This window comes from Pipistrellus kuhlii, unplaced genomic scaffold (assembly GCF_014108245.1).
Source record: "Pipistrellus kuhlii isolate mPipKuh1 unplaced genomic scaffold, mPipKuh1.p scaffold_m20_p_18, whole genome shotgun sequence".
In the NCBI taxonomy this organism is placed as follows: Eukaryota; Metazoa; Chordata; class Mammalia; order Chiroptera; family Vespertilionidae; genus Pipistrellus; species Pipistrellus kuhlii.
Genome location: NW_023425493.1, coordinates 26,501,610 through 26,514,977, shown reverse-complemented (window position 1 = coordinate 26,514,977; position 13,368 = coordinate 26,501,610). Strand labels below are relative to the sequence as shown.

At 40.3% G+C, this 13,368-nt stretch overlaps 1 protein-coding gene across 3 annotated transcripts in view; it reads right to left on the bottom strand.

The window, feature by feature from the left end:
• Positions 1 to 374: 374 nt before the first annotated feature.
• VPS45 (vacuolar protein sorting 45 homolog) overlaps positions 375 to 13,368 on the bottom strand; it is a 40,223-nt gene continuing 27,229 nt past the window's right edge. For 2 of the 3 annotated variants that reach the window (XM_036441870.2, XM_036441868.2), the window contains one exon: positions 6,265 to 7,652. In XM_036441870.2, the coding sequence (XP_036297763.1) occupies positions 7,556 to 7,652 (97 nt within the window). In that variant the 3' untranslated portion in view covers positions 6,265 to 7,555. Of the gene's footprint in view, positions 1,006 to 6,264; positions 7,653 to 13,368 lie in introns of those variants that run through there. The other variant, XM_036441869.2, reaches the window with a different exon arrangement.

Below are 13,368 nucleotides of genomic sequence, written 5' to 3'. Positions count from 1 at the left end.
TCAGTGGATAGAGCGTCAGCCTGCGGACTGAAAGGTCCCAGGTTCGATTCCGGTCAAGGGCATGTACCTTGGCTGCAAGCACATCTCCAGTGTGGGGGTGCAAGAGGCAGCTGATCGATAATTCTCTCTCATCGGTGTTTCTAATTCTCTATCCCTCTCTCTTCCTCTCTGTAGAAAATCAATAAAATATATTTAAAAAAAAAAAAGAGAAGTGAAACTGACACCAGAATTTATTATTTGCCTTGACACACTGTAAATATGCTTTGTGTAGAGGCAGCGCCTTCTCCATATTTGGTGTAAAGCGAGCTCATGCCATAGCTTATGAATTCCCATACATAGTTATTAACCCCCAAGAAACAAAAACAAATCACTTGTATCTTTCCACAAAACGGCTTTTTATTGCAGTCACACGTGGTTTCTCAGGGCCACAGAAGATTGCAATGTAGGGACAATTTTTGGATGGCTCTCTACAGAAACATGATGAGTTTTCAGAAATGACTTGTGCAGGAATGTGGTTAATGAAAAATAAAAGGGGTCAAGAGGAGAGAGAGTGTGCAGTGTGTACACCAAATGGTTACTTTTACAAACTCTTTCAAGCTTTCTCAACCCTTTTTGTCAAGTAAGATCCAACAAAATTCATCAGAAACAGAAGTGATTGTGCTATTAAATACAAGGAATACATTTATTTGATAAAGAAACCATGAGAAAAGTGGACTGGGAAGGGCTCAGACTTATTCGCAACTCATTACTGGGAGTCTTGGTGTCTGTGCCAATAGTTCAGGAACCAGCAGGCTGCCTGGAGATGGGTTATAAGAACAAGCACAAAACCCAAGCTCTTCTCCGATGCTCCTGGACCGTGCGAGAGCCTGCAGCGAGGCCAGAAGCTGCGCCGGTCTCCTCGCCTCGCCATCACCGCTTCACCTTCTGCTTGCTGACCTGGAGGTAACGTGAGCGCTCTCCTTGCTTCGGCTGTGCAGTCCGGAAGACAGAACTTCCTCTAGGAAACTGACCAGCAGGTTGGAGGTTACTCCAGGGAAAAGGGAAGGAAGCATTTCCCATGTCTGGTTCCATCTCCCACCGTGCAGCCTACGCCCATCCATGCTCAACCTCTCACTGTTCCTGAAACATGTCATGAGCTTTCATACCTTATGTTTTGCCATTATATCCCATGTCCAAAAGGATAGACTATTCTTCTCTGTCCGGTGAAATCCTTATGATCCTTTAAGGCTGAGGAGCAAAAGGCCCCATTTCTGTGAAACCTTCCCAAACTCCTTCATGCTGAACTAATCGTGCCCATCATGATGATCACTTTGCCCTCGTGCTGTGTTAACGCTGTATTAATATGAACGAGGTACTCTCCATATTACTGTTAGCAAAATAGGGTGGGACTGTCGCTCCTTAGGGTGGAACTAAGACTTGCTCTGCTTGGGTCTCCAGGGCTTAATACAGCGCTGACACCTAGAAGGTACTCAATAAAGGTATGCTGAAGAAACAAATTAAAATCGTTACCCATTGGCAAGAGAGCCTTCTTTATGATACACGTCTTGGGGCAGTATTTTTAAGTGTGTGGGACTCACTCTCAGGAGACAGATCTATAGTAGACGGAAGGTTGGAGGAGTGACCCGGTACCTTGTTATTATCATTGGTTTGTAGTCTTAAACCTGGAAGAGTCTGACCTTAGAGGATTTAAATTCCAAACTTGTTTGCAAAAGAAACACAATGGTGAAGCAGAGGGAAAGGAGTAGAAGCTAAAGTGATTTCTCTACTGAATGCAGGCACCCTCCCTCTCTGGCCTGGCTTTTTGGCCAGTTGGACGAGAGATGCTTGGAGATCAGAAAATGACTTTTAGTGAGAATGAAACATACGTGCTGGGAAACACTATAGGGATCTATTAGGTGATCCCTGCTTCTCTTCAGACTATGCAAGTCTAAGGAAAGGAGTAGCATTCCTGAAATCATACTTAAAGATCCTCCCCTGTGTATCAACAAGACCCCACATTCTTGACTGCAGAGAAAACATTATTTGTATTTCCCAAGCCTAATTTTGTTTCCTAGGGCCATTGTTGCTTTTCAAAAAGTATCTATTTGAGGACTTTGGTGAGTCACTGCAGAATGCTTTAACAATTACAGGCGATGAACATATTGCTTTCTGTACCCAAATTTAGACTATGCTTAAAAACAACAACAAAAATGCTTTTCTTTTCCAGGGTTGTTTTAAATCAGTCTCACTTAAAAAGCAAACTCAAAAATCTCCTTTTCCAGTCCTGGCCAGTGTGGTTCAGTTGGTTGGAGCGCCGTCCGTGCACTGAGGGATTATGGGTTCAATTCTGGTCAGGGCACATACCTGGGTTGCAGGTTAGATGTCCAGTCAAGGCACATACAAGTGGCAATCAATATTTCTTTCTCTTCCCTACTCTCCCACCCCTGCCCCGTCTCTCTCTTTTTCCTTCTCCCTTCCTCTCTAAAATCAATAAAAATTTTTCTAAAGAAAGTCCTTTCTCCTCTGGTACTGTAATCCAATTCAATTCCACTCAATTCAATTTAACAAGTGTTTCCTGTGCATCTGTTAAGAAGTAGGCACTGAGCTAAGGCGGACAATGAACACTTGTGGTTCCTTCCTTGAATGTGCTCTCAGTCAGAGACAGACTCACAACCACAATTCAGTGGGAGGCGTGGTATAAACAGAGATGGGCCAAGAGCTAACCTGGGGGACTAATGCCATTGCTTGTCTTAGTTTGTGCCGTCATCAAGGGTGCTTTCCCAACAAGATGGAAAGAAGGAAGGTGGGCAGACAAAAGCCCTGATTTTAAAAAGTCAACCTCAGAAAAAAGTCTTGCACCACACATGAAAAAACAAGTTTCACTTTTAAGTCTTTGTAAGGGACTAGGGACTAACACTTATAGGAGTTTAAAATTTAATTACTAAAGTAATTGGGCTGAACAACTGTGTCCCTAAACAAAACTATATATATATATTTAAAAATATATTTTTTTATTGATTTTTTACAGAGAGGAAGAGAGAGGGATAGAGAATTAGAAACATCGACGAGAGAGAATCACCAACCAGCTGCCTCCTGCACACCCCCCACCGGGGATACACCCGCAATCAAGGTACATGCCCCTGATTGGAATCGAACCAGGGACCCTTCAGTCTGCAGGCCGATGCTCTATCCACTGAGCCAAACCGGTTTTGGCAAAGCTATATATTTTAACAAGACAAAATTATGTCTATTTCTTCCTCTTTTTCCCCTGCCATATTCCACAGATAGAAATTACATGTGAGTTTCTTCTTATACCAAAGATACCAAAGGAATCAAGACTCAAATCTGAAGAGTGCTACAGTGAAGAAGAAGAAAAGAGCAGAATTTCTGATAAGCAGGAAAGTAGAAAAAGACTTTCAGGAAAACAATGAGAAGAAAAACTCAAGATATTTGCTTTAATGGAGAAATGAGGCCTCTAATTACAACCAAATACTTAGCTAGAGATCCTGGAATATGGGAGTGGGTGAGTGGAGGAGAGGGTAAAACTTTTCACAGCTTAAATACTGAAAACTCTCAATTTCCACTCCTTCAGTTTTCAGAGCCACTTAGTGGACATCCCCCAAGGGGCCCCAGACTGCAAGAGGGCGCAGGCTGGGCTGAGGGAACCCCCCTCCCCAGTGCACAAATGTCGTGCACTAGGCCTCTAGTATAATAATCATAACACAACAATAATAATAACGGCAAACACATATCACTGTATGTGAGGTACTGTTCTCATGAGATAGAAACTACCGCACTTTATGAAGAAATTGAGGCACAGAGAAGTCAAGGTCTTACATCTTGAAAGTGGGATTCACACCCAGACAATATGGTTTCAGACTTCTCTTATTGCAATTTTTAAAAAATGTATTGGGGGTGACATTGGTTAACAAGATTATGTAAGTTTCAATTTCACGAAGTGCCAAGGTACCAGGCCTGTAACGATGAGGTTTCTTTACCCCTCCAGTAGAGGGTGCACTCTTGCTAGCGGCTTTGGTAATTGTTTCCCTGGTGCTTTACTACCGGTCAGTTTGCGGGCAGTCTGCTTTGTGGGAGCCACGCTACAGAGCCCTCTTTACTTAGCCCCTTCTCCTTGGACTGGAGCTTGGTGAGAGAGAGGCGGGGCTGCCCTTAGAGTGCAATGGGGGCTGTGAACACCGTTACAGAGGGGTTTTAAAGATGGGAAACAGCACGCTTCTATCCTTGTGTGAATGGTCAGATAGAGGGAGAAAAACCGGTGCAGGAGAGAGGAGGGGGTTTGGAGTCACGTCTTGGAGGGAGGGGATGGGATCTGGTGCTCAGGGGAAGGGCTGGTGTAGCTGGAAGCTTTCACCATTTTGACCTGAAGAAAGGCAGAGGGTAGTAGCAGAAGGGGGAGCTGTTGAAGTTCTCTTCTAATGGCTTCTCTTAACAATTAGTGCACATCTGAGTGGTACCTCCTTGATCTGTGTACCCTCAGTAAAAACTAGATGTTAAGTATCTGATGAATGAATACATGTATCAGATTATTTTTTAAGAAGTTAAGACCCAGTTTAAGTGTCCCTTAACTTTTCCTAAATATCTGACAGCAAATTTACCAGAAACAAGGGAAAAGGTTGTCATTCTATGTCTGAAAGCACTCGGGGCGGTTTTGGTAGAGAGATCATCCTGCTCCTTACTGATTTCTACTTTATTTCCCATTATTTCTCAAATATGTTGTACCATTTCCTCCCTCTTGTCCTTAAGTATGCTGTTTCCTCAGCCCTGATTGCTCTTTCTTCCTATGGAAACCCAACGTATTCTTTTTTTTTTTTTTTTTAATATATTTTATTGATTTTGTACAGAGAGGAAGGGAGAGAGATAGAGAGTTAGAAACATTGATGAGAGAGAGTCATCGATCAGCTGCCTCTTGCACACCTCCTACTGGGGATGTGCCCGCAACCAAGGTACGTGCCCTTGACCGGAATCAAACCCGGAACCTTTAGGTCCCCAAGCTGACGCTCTATCCATTGAGCCAAACCGGTTTCGGCCCAACGTATTCTTTAAGGTCTAGCTCAAACGCTGTCTCCTCTGTGAAGCATTTCCTGAGTGCTCTGCCAGAATTAATTATTTCTATTTAGGACACATTTTATTTAACTTGCATATATTAACACTGCTCAAATTTTTGCACCTAAAAACCCCCTAACAACAGAAGAGAGTGAATTTATTAATCTGAGGGTATAGTCCAAATTGGTTCACAGTTTACATCTTTCTTTGTGGTCTGGTATTTTGTTTTAAAAACAATTTTATCTATTTTTTATAAAGGAAGCTTTTACATTTTGAGATAAACATATTTTAAGGTACTTATCAGTTAAATTATTTAATTCTGTCCTTGAAAATCTCCCCAACTAATTGGGGAGAACAGATACTTCAAAAGATGTATCATGTTCATTTTGTGCCTGGATAAAGATATAAAACAGTTCCTTGATTATAAACAATTTCACTGAGGTTATTTTATCCTGTGACACTTTCATACAAACAATGTAACTGCCTATTAGGAAATGAAGCTGCTCTATCCCGGTTCCCACCTTAGTACTGGATGCCTGAAAAAACAAAAAGCAAAGCAAAGCAAAACAAATACAGCCCTTGGCCTATTTCCTCTCCCACAAGAACAGGGGGGAGAGCAACCAATAGGATTCTGCATGTTCCCAGCACTGTGCATACAACATTCATTGGGGTATCATGTGAGCAGAAAGGATTACCCTCATGGTCCACAGGGCAAGAGATTCATTCCTCGGGTATAAATTGCCTGCACTATTGGTTACCCAGATTCTGAAAGGAGATTATTGTCTGAGAATAAAAAGAGCTACAGACGTACTTTCTCAACCCTGCAAACTTTTGAGACCATGTCAATTAGTCAGAGCAACCACAACTACAGGAATAGAATGGTAACCATCATTTTAAAAAGTTCAAGAAACAAAGCCCCAAATAACCTCACTGTAGAAAGCCTTGGATGCCAATGACTCTACACAAGTCTATGAATTCTAGAGGCACTGACTGTGGGGGCCTCAGAGGGGAAGTTATAAGTGAGCACTAATGGGAATTGAGCTACTCAAAACTTTTCTCCTCACAGATCATGATCATCATCTGGCAACTGGACCATCTTCACAGCAAGTTTTACCACTGCCCCAGTATATTCATACTTAGGACACTAATATAATTCTGCTCCTGAACTGTGTGAACTGAAAGTGAAGTATGGATGATGACACAGGTACTGATGATGAATAGCCAATCTTTTATACTTTATTTCCCCAGATTTAATAATAATGGCAGCAGCAGCAAGTAGTCTTATTGAGTGCTTACCCTGTGCCAGATTCTTCTCTAAGCTTTTTATATATTGACCATCCAAACATCACAATAGAAGCTATGATCACCGCCATTTCACAGAAAACTGAGGCACAGAAAAACTTGCCTAAGGTCATACACACAGACACGTGGCAAAACTGGAGCCTGTGCTCTGAACTGCTATGCTGCACTGCCTCTTAAAAGACTAAAGAGTATCAGAAGGTGATTCTTAAATAACAGGTCCATTTGGAGCCCAGAAGCTCTCATGATAGCCGAGTGGAAGAGGACATGTCCTGGCCTGGCGGGGAAGGTAATAGTTTTGGGAGAGGAACGGCAACTCAGGGCTGTGCTGAGGCTAATCAGCTCGCTCCTTTACTACGTAACAACCCCAGTGGCATCACTTTACTGACTTAAAAATCTGTAGAACATTTTTTGTGATCATAAAAAAAAAATAGGAATGTAGATAATATAGGAAATAAAAAAGTAAACGAGTCACTTTTGCATCACTACACAGCACTTTTGAGCTTTTCCTTCCTTCCATTTTTAACTTTGTTTAACTCAACAAAACCTGAAACAAAAATGCAAATGCTGTATTGGGTCTCACAGAACAAAAGGCATATCCTGCAAACTTGTTAAGCGATGAGAACATTTCCCTAAAATGCAACATTCTGGCCGCAAGAAACAGAAACCTATTGAACCAGCTTAAATGAAAGAAAAGGGGGCATTAGATGGCATGACTGTTGGGGTGGGGGGGTCTATCCCTGAACTAGGGACAGGAGGAGGTCAGTGCCCCACGGCCTGCAATCTGGAGCTGGAGGCTGCTTTGAAACAGTATCTTTGAGTCTCTTTTCTTTCTGACTCTCTTCTTTATTGGTCTCTTCTTTTAGTTTCACACAGTTTATCTGTGTGTTTTTTCTCTGCATGTGAGTTGAAGTAAACTTTGGAAACTAACCTTTTCCATACAAATAGATGATTTTTTAAACTTCAGGTTGTTAAGAATCAGGAGCAGCTAACCTCAGTGTTGGCAAGGGCAAGGTGTGAAGGCATAAACTGGTGAAACTTTTCTGGCTAGCACCCTGGTCATGTAGCATCTTCAAAGTGTTGCAGCAATTTCATCTCAACAAGTGCTAGTGGTGCATGAAATCTCGGATCAGCCAAATTTTAGCTTGAATTCCAGTCATATTGCACTTCCTTGCTCTATGACTTCAGGCAAATTACATAATTTCTCCATGTTTCAGTTTCTCCATTTGAAAATTGGGATCAAAACAATATCACCTCTTGGATCATGAAGTTTAAATGAGATAATATATGTAACAAAGCCAACAGACTGTCTAAAATACAGAATATGCTCAATTATTATCATCCCAAGTGAACAACTGGACAAGTGAACAACTGAACAATTGAACGTATGTATAAAGCATATGTAAGTACATATATAAATGATGTTTAGTACAGCACTGTTGGTAAGAGAGAAAAATTATAAACAATGAATATCTAACAATATCTGTTTTGTTTACCACTGTATATCTAGTCTCAAGATAGCTCTTGGAATACAGTAGGTACTCAATAAGTATTTGTTGAGTGAACAACAAACTGAAAATTGGTTATGTAAATTGTGGCACAATCAGACAACAGAATACTATTCAGTTATTCAACATGACATATATAAGTATTTTCATTGAAAGTACATGAATAGAATATTCCCTTTTATTAAGACTAATGGCCTGGTGCATGAAATTTGTGCACCCTGGGAGGGTTCCCTAAGCCCCGCCTGGACCTTCTCCAATCAGGAACATCCCTCTCGCAATCTGGGACCGCTGGCTCCTAACTGCTCACCTGCCTACCTGCCTGATTGCCCTAACTGCCTCTGCCTGCATGACTGATCACCCCTAACTGCCCTCTCCTGCCAGCCTGATTTCTCCCCAACTGCCCTCTTTGCCTTTGTCCCCACCACCATGGCTTTGTCCAGAAGGAAGTCAGACGCCAGAAGATGGCCGGTCGACCTAGTCTAATTAGCATATTACCCTTTTTATTAGTATAGATATGTGTGTATACATTAATAGAAAAAGGTCTAAGAGGCTGTACATCAAGATTTGACATTTCCTATGATGGGATGACAGCAGCATGGATATTTTTATTATCTTTTCCAGTGCACAAATAAATTAAAATAAAGAAACATGTATATTTGAATGGGTTAAATTCAAATTTTCAGAAGCATCTGATTTATTTATATACCCATTTTCCCATTAGACATTGATCCTTACAGATATAGAAAATGTCTTCATCTTCCTAGCACCTTGCACAGAACCTTATATATAATCACACTCAGTAAATGCTCACCAGTGAAGGTGATGCACTCCTCACAGCTCTTGCAATGATGTCTAATATTCTGTTTACAGGAGGAAAGTCAACGTCCCCCCCCCCAAATTTCTACAAAGATGGTGATGGTTCCAGCAGTTTCAAGACTGATCCGGAAATGTCCATAAGTGAAGAGTCTCCTCTGGATCCCTCTTCCTTTGAAATGCAAATTCTGTCACAGGATCCCAATTTTTCTATAAATAATTCAGAGATCCTACCAACTTGTGGTTACAGGAGAAGGTCCAAGTTTCTAATGTTACCTCTTTAGGTATAAATCTATAAGTACCTGTTGAAAATATCCATCAGCCCCCTCCCAGCTTCAAGTTTACTTAGAGAAAATAAAAATTCCAACTGTTTCCTTAGCCCTAAACTGTATTCTCTACAAAAACATTACTGTGACTGACTTTGAGGGAATTGCCTTATTGTAGCACTTACCATTATCTGAGGTAGTGACGAAACTAACAGCCGTCACTAGTTAATCAAGTTAATTTTTACTCAAAGAGCAACACTGTCTTAAATCTCATCCTTAATTATCTTTGGGTGGCAAAAATCTTAAAACAAAACTAAATGATTCCTTACTATTTTTCTCCTGCTTTGATTTACAGTATTTCTAGTAGTCAGAAAGCATCACATACTGGCCACTTGGTAAAAACATAAGGAATTTCTAAAAAATCATAGCTAAATTCTCCCAAAATAGTATTTCAACTGAGTGCTTAGGTATCCAGAGACTAGAAACAGACGGTCTGAGTTCAGTTTCAGCTTGACCACTTATTAGCTCTATATCTTTGGACAAGGTACTTAGCTTCTCTACACCTCAATTTCCTCATCTGAAAAATTAGGTTGATGATAATAACAAACATATTTACCTTGCTATGAGAATTGAATGAAATTGAATGGGTTAAAGAAGCACTACCCAAGAGAAATGCAAAATTAGTCACATATTTGAGCTGCTAAGTAATTTTAAAAACCACATTAAAAGGTAAAAATATATAAAATTAATTTTTTAAAAAATGTTTTCATTGATTTGAGAGAAGGAAAGAGAGGAAGGGAGAGGGAGAAACCAGGAGAAAGAGAGGGAGGGAAACAAAGAGAGAAACATCAATCAGTTGCCTCCTGCATTTACCTCAACCAGCTCAATCAGAGTATCAATCCACAACCTGGGCTTGTGCCCTGACCAGATTGAACTGGTGACCTTTCGGTGACTGGATGACACTCACCAACTAAGCCACACTGGCCAGGGCTGTAAAATTAATTTTAATAGTATATTTGATTTAACCCATTTATCCAAAACATTATCAACTTAAATTATTATTTTAAAAAATATATTTTATTGATTTTAGGAAGGAAGGGAGAGAAAGATAGAAATATAGAAACATCAATGATGAGAGAATCATTGATTGGCTGCCTCCTACACGCCCCCCACTGGGGAGCCCACAACCCAGGCATGTGCCCTTGGCCAGAACTGAAACTAGGACCCTTCAGTCCCCAGGCTGATGCTCTCTCTCTGAACCAAACCAGCTAGGGCTTAAAAAATTATTAATTATATATTTTACACTTGGTACTACAGTGCTTTTTAAATTTTTTTAAAATTTAAAAAATTTTGATTTCAGAGAGAAAGGGAGAGAGATAGATACATCAATGATAAGAGAGAATTATTAATCAACTGTCTCCTGTATGTACCCTTAGGGGACTGAGCCTGCAACCTGGGAATGTGCCCTTGACCGGAATTGAACCTGGGACTCTTCAGTCCGCAGGCCAATGCTCTATCCACTGAGCCAAACCAGTTAGGGCTTAATTTTTAATGGATATACAATTCATAGACAATAAAATTTACAATTTTAAGTATATCACTTGGTGATTCTAACAAAAGTTTACAGTCATTTAACCACTTCCTTAATCACCTGAGCCAGGGCTTTTTAAAAATCAAGAAACTAACAAAACCTCAACAGCAGTAAGAGCCATGAAGCCAGCTTATATATTTGAATACATACACAGTGTCAAATTGCTTTCCAGAAATTATTATACCAATTTATACATCTACTAGCAATATTTTATCTTACGGAAGTAATCAGAGATGGGACAAGGGTTTATCAATATACAAAATGTTTTTTGCAGCATTACTTATATCAAACAGAATTGTAAATAATATGTGTCCAATAGAAATGGTTAAAGACATTCTTAAAATGAAATTATATAGCCATTAAGATGACTTTAAATAATTATTAATTACATGGGAAAATGTTCTCAATATACTTCAAGTGGGAAAAACAAGTACAAAACTATAGATACTGGCCGAGACCAGTTCAGCTCAGTGGATAGAGCATCGGCCTGCAGACTGAAGGGTCACAGGTTTGATTCCGGTCAAGGGCATGTACCTTGGTTGCGGGTACATCCCCAGTGGCGGGTGTGCAGAAGGCAGCTGATCAATGTTTTTCTCTCTCATCGATGTTTCTCTCTGTCCCTCTCCCTTACTCTCTGTAAAAAAAATCAATAAAATATATATTAAACAACAACAATGAAAAAAACAAAACTATAGATACTAAAATCCTAATTATGCCAAAAACATGAAACAAAACTCAGAAACCTTTAGGTAAAGAAAAAACATTAGAAGGAAATATGCCAAAATAGCAACAAATGTAAACTTTGAGTTGTGGTATTATGTGGTTTTAACTTTTATGTTGAATTTTTAAAATAAAATAAACATGAATTACTTGAGGGAAAGCCTCTTTTTTTCATTTGCCTTTGTGACTTAGAGAGAAAATAAGTGGGAGGAAAAAATGGGACCATTAATGATTGTGCAGGTTTAGAACTAATGTGGGTTTTACTGAATCCAGTAGTATTACAGAACCTACGATGTATAGTCATTATTACCGGCCTGAAAGGAATCTGTTGTGAGAGAATTGCTGATCTGGAGTCACCTTCTAAATCTAGCAGAATCCATCCTCCTCCTTGTCAAATGGACACAGACAACAGGGGGTGAGTGTATGAGTGGGAGGGGGATTTGGGGAAGGTGATGGGTGGATAAGGACACATATGAAATACCTTAATCAATGAAGAAATTTAAAAAAAAGCCTTTTTAAAAAATATATATTTTTCTTGATTTTTCACAGAGAGGGATAGAAAGTTAGAAACATCAATGAGAGAGATTCATCGATCAGCTGCCTCTTGCACCCCCCCCACTGGGGATGTGCCCATAACCAAGGTACATGTCCTTGGCCGGAATCGAACCTGGGACCTTTCAGTCCGCAGGCCGACGCTCTATCCCCTGAGCCAAACCAGTCCCGGCTAAAAAAAAAAGTCTTAAGAAGCACTGAACTGACAGCAGTGACGACTGATGCTCTCTTCACCTACAGTTTAGTTGGGGCTCAGGCAACAGAGCGCTGTTGGCTAATACATTCACCTCCTCCTTTTCTTCTCCACGGCTAGCCTGGATTTCGAGAAGGCAGAGGGATTCCTTCTACTGGGAGAACAATTCCATCCCCATGGATCTGTTTCTTGGCCTCTCAGCTCACACAGCTAACTTAACGTGTCAACTGCTGCCAGCAGGGACTAGAACTCTTTAATATTGATTAACTTGTGAAGTGATAGGTAAGCTAGCTCAAAACCCAAACCAGGATGCTCATTTATTTGCAAGGTAGGATCATGTGAATCAGAAACACAACTAGAGTAACCGCAACTAGAGTAGGTAAATAAATAATGGGTACAGTTCATTGAAATACATCTAGGAACTTGCTTTTTTAAATGTTTTACAATAATGCAGGTTCACTTTGAACATTTAAGAGAAGTAATACTTCTCTCAATTCATATTAGCTTTGATAGCCAGTGCGATCCTGCTAAAATATAAGTAGGCTGTCATGGTTCTTCTTCAAACTCTATAATACATACAAAAACTGTACACAAATGTTTTAATCCTAACAGCCAAAAGGTGGAAACAACTCAAAAGTCCATCACTGACAAATGGATAAAGAAAACATGGTATATGCACATAATAAAATACTATTCAGCCATTAAAATAAATGAAGTATTGATATAGGCTACAACATGGATGAACCATGAAAACATTTTACTAAGTTAAAGAGACACTCACAAAAGACTATATGTTATATGGTTCCATTTATATGAAACCTACAGAGGCAGAAAGTAGATTTGTGGTTGCTTAGGGCTGGGTGGGGGGAGGTGCTGAAAATGCTCCAAAATTGACTGTGGTAATGGATGCATATATTTGTGAATATATTAAAAACCACTGAATTGTAAACTTCAAAGGGGTGAATTATATCTCAACAAAGCTGTTTAAAAAAGCCCCACATCCTACAATGCCCTTTAACTCACAGGGAAGACTGGTCCTCACAAAATCTATAGGCCCTCCACAACCCGGCCCGGCTACCTCTGACTGCATCTCCCTCTAGTTGTGCTCTGGCTCACTTCACTCCAGACTCTCCAGGCTCCTTGGACACACTGCACAGACCTGCCTTGGGACAGCTCTGCTGTGCCCGGTACACTCTTTCCCCTATTCGTTTGGCTTCCTCCTTCAAGTCTGCTCAAATCTTTTCTCACTGAGTAGTGTGGATCATTGCCACTGACCCCATGCCTTACCCACACCCCTCACACTGCTGTTTTTCTTCTCTCCCATGGTTTTATCACCTGACTTGCTATCACATTTACTTTATTTTTTAAGCTTATTGCTTATTT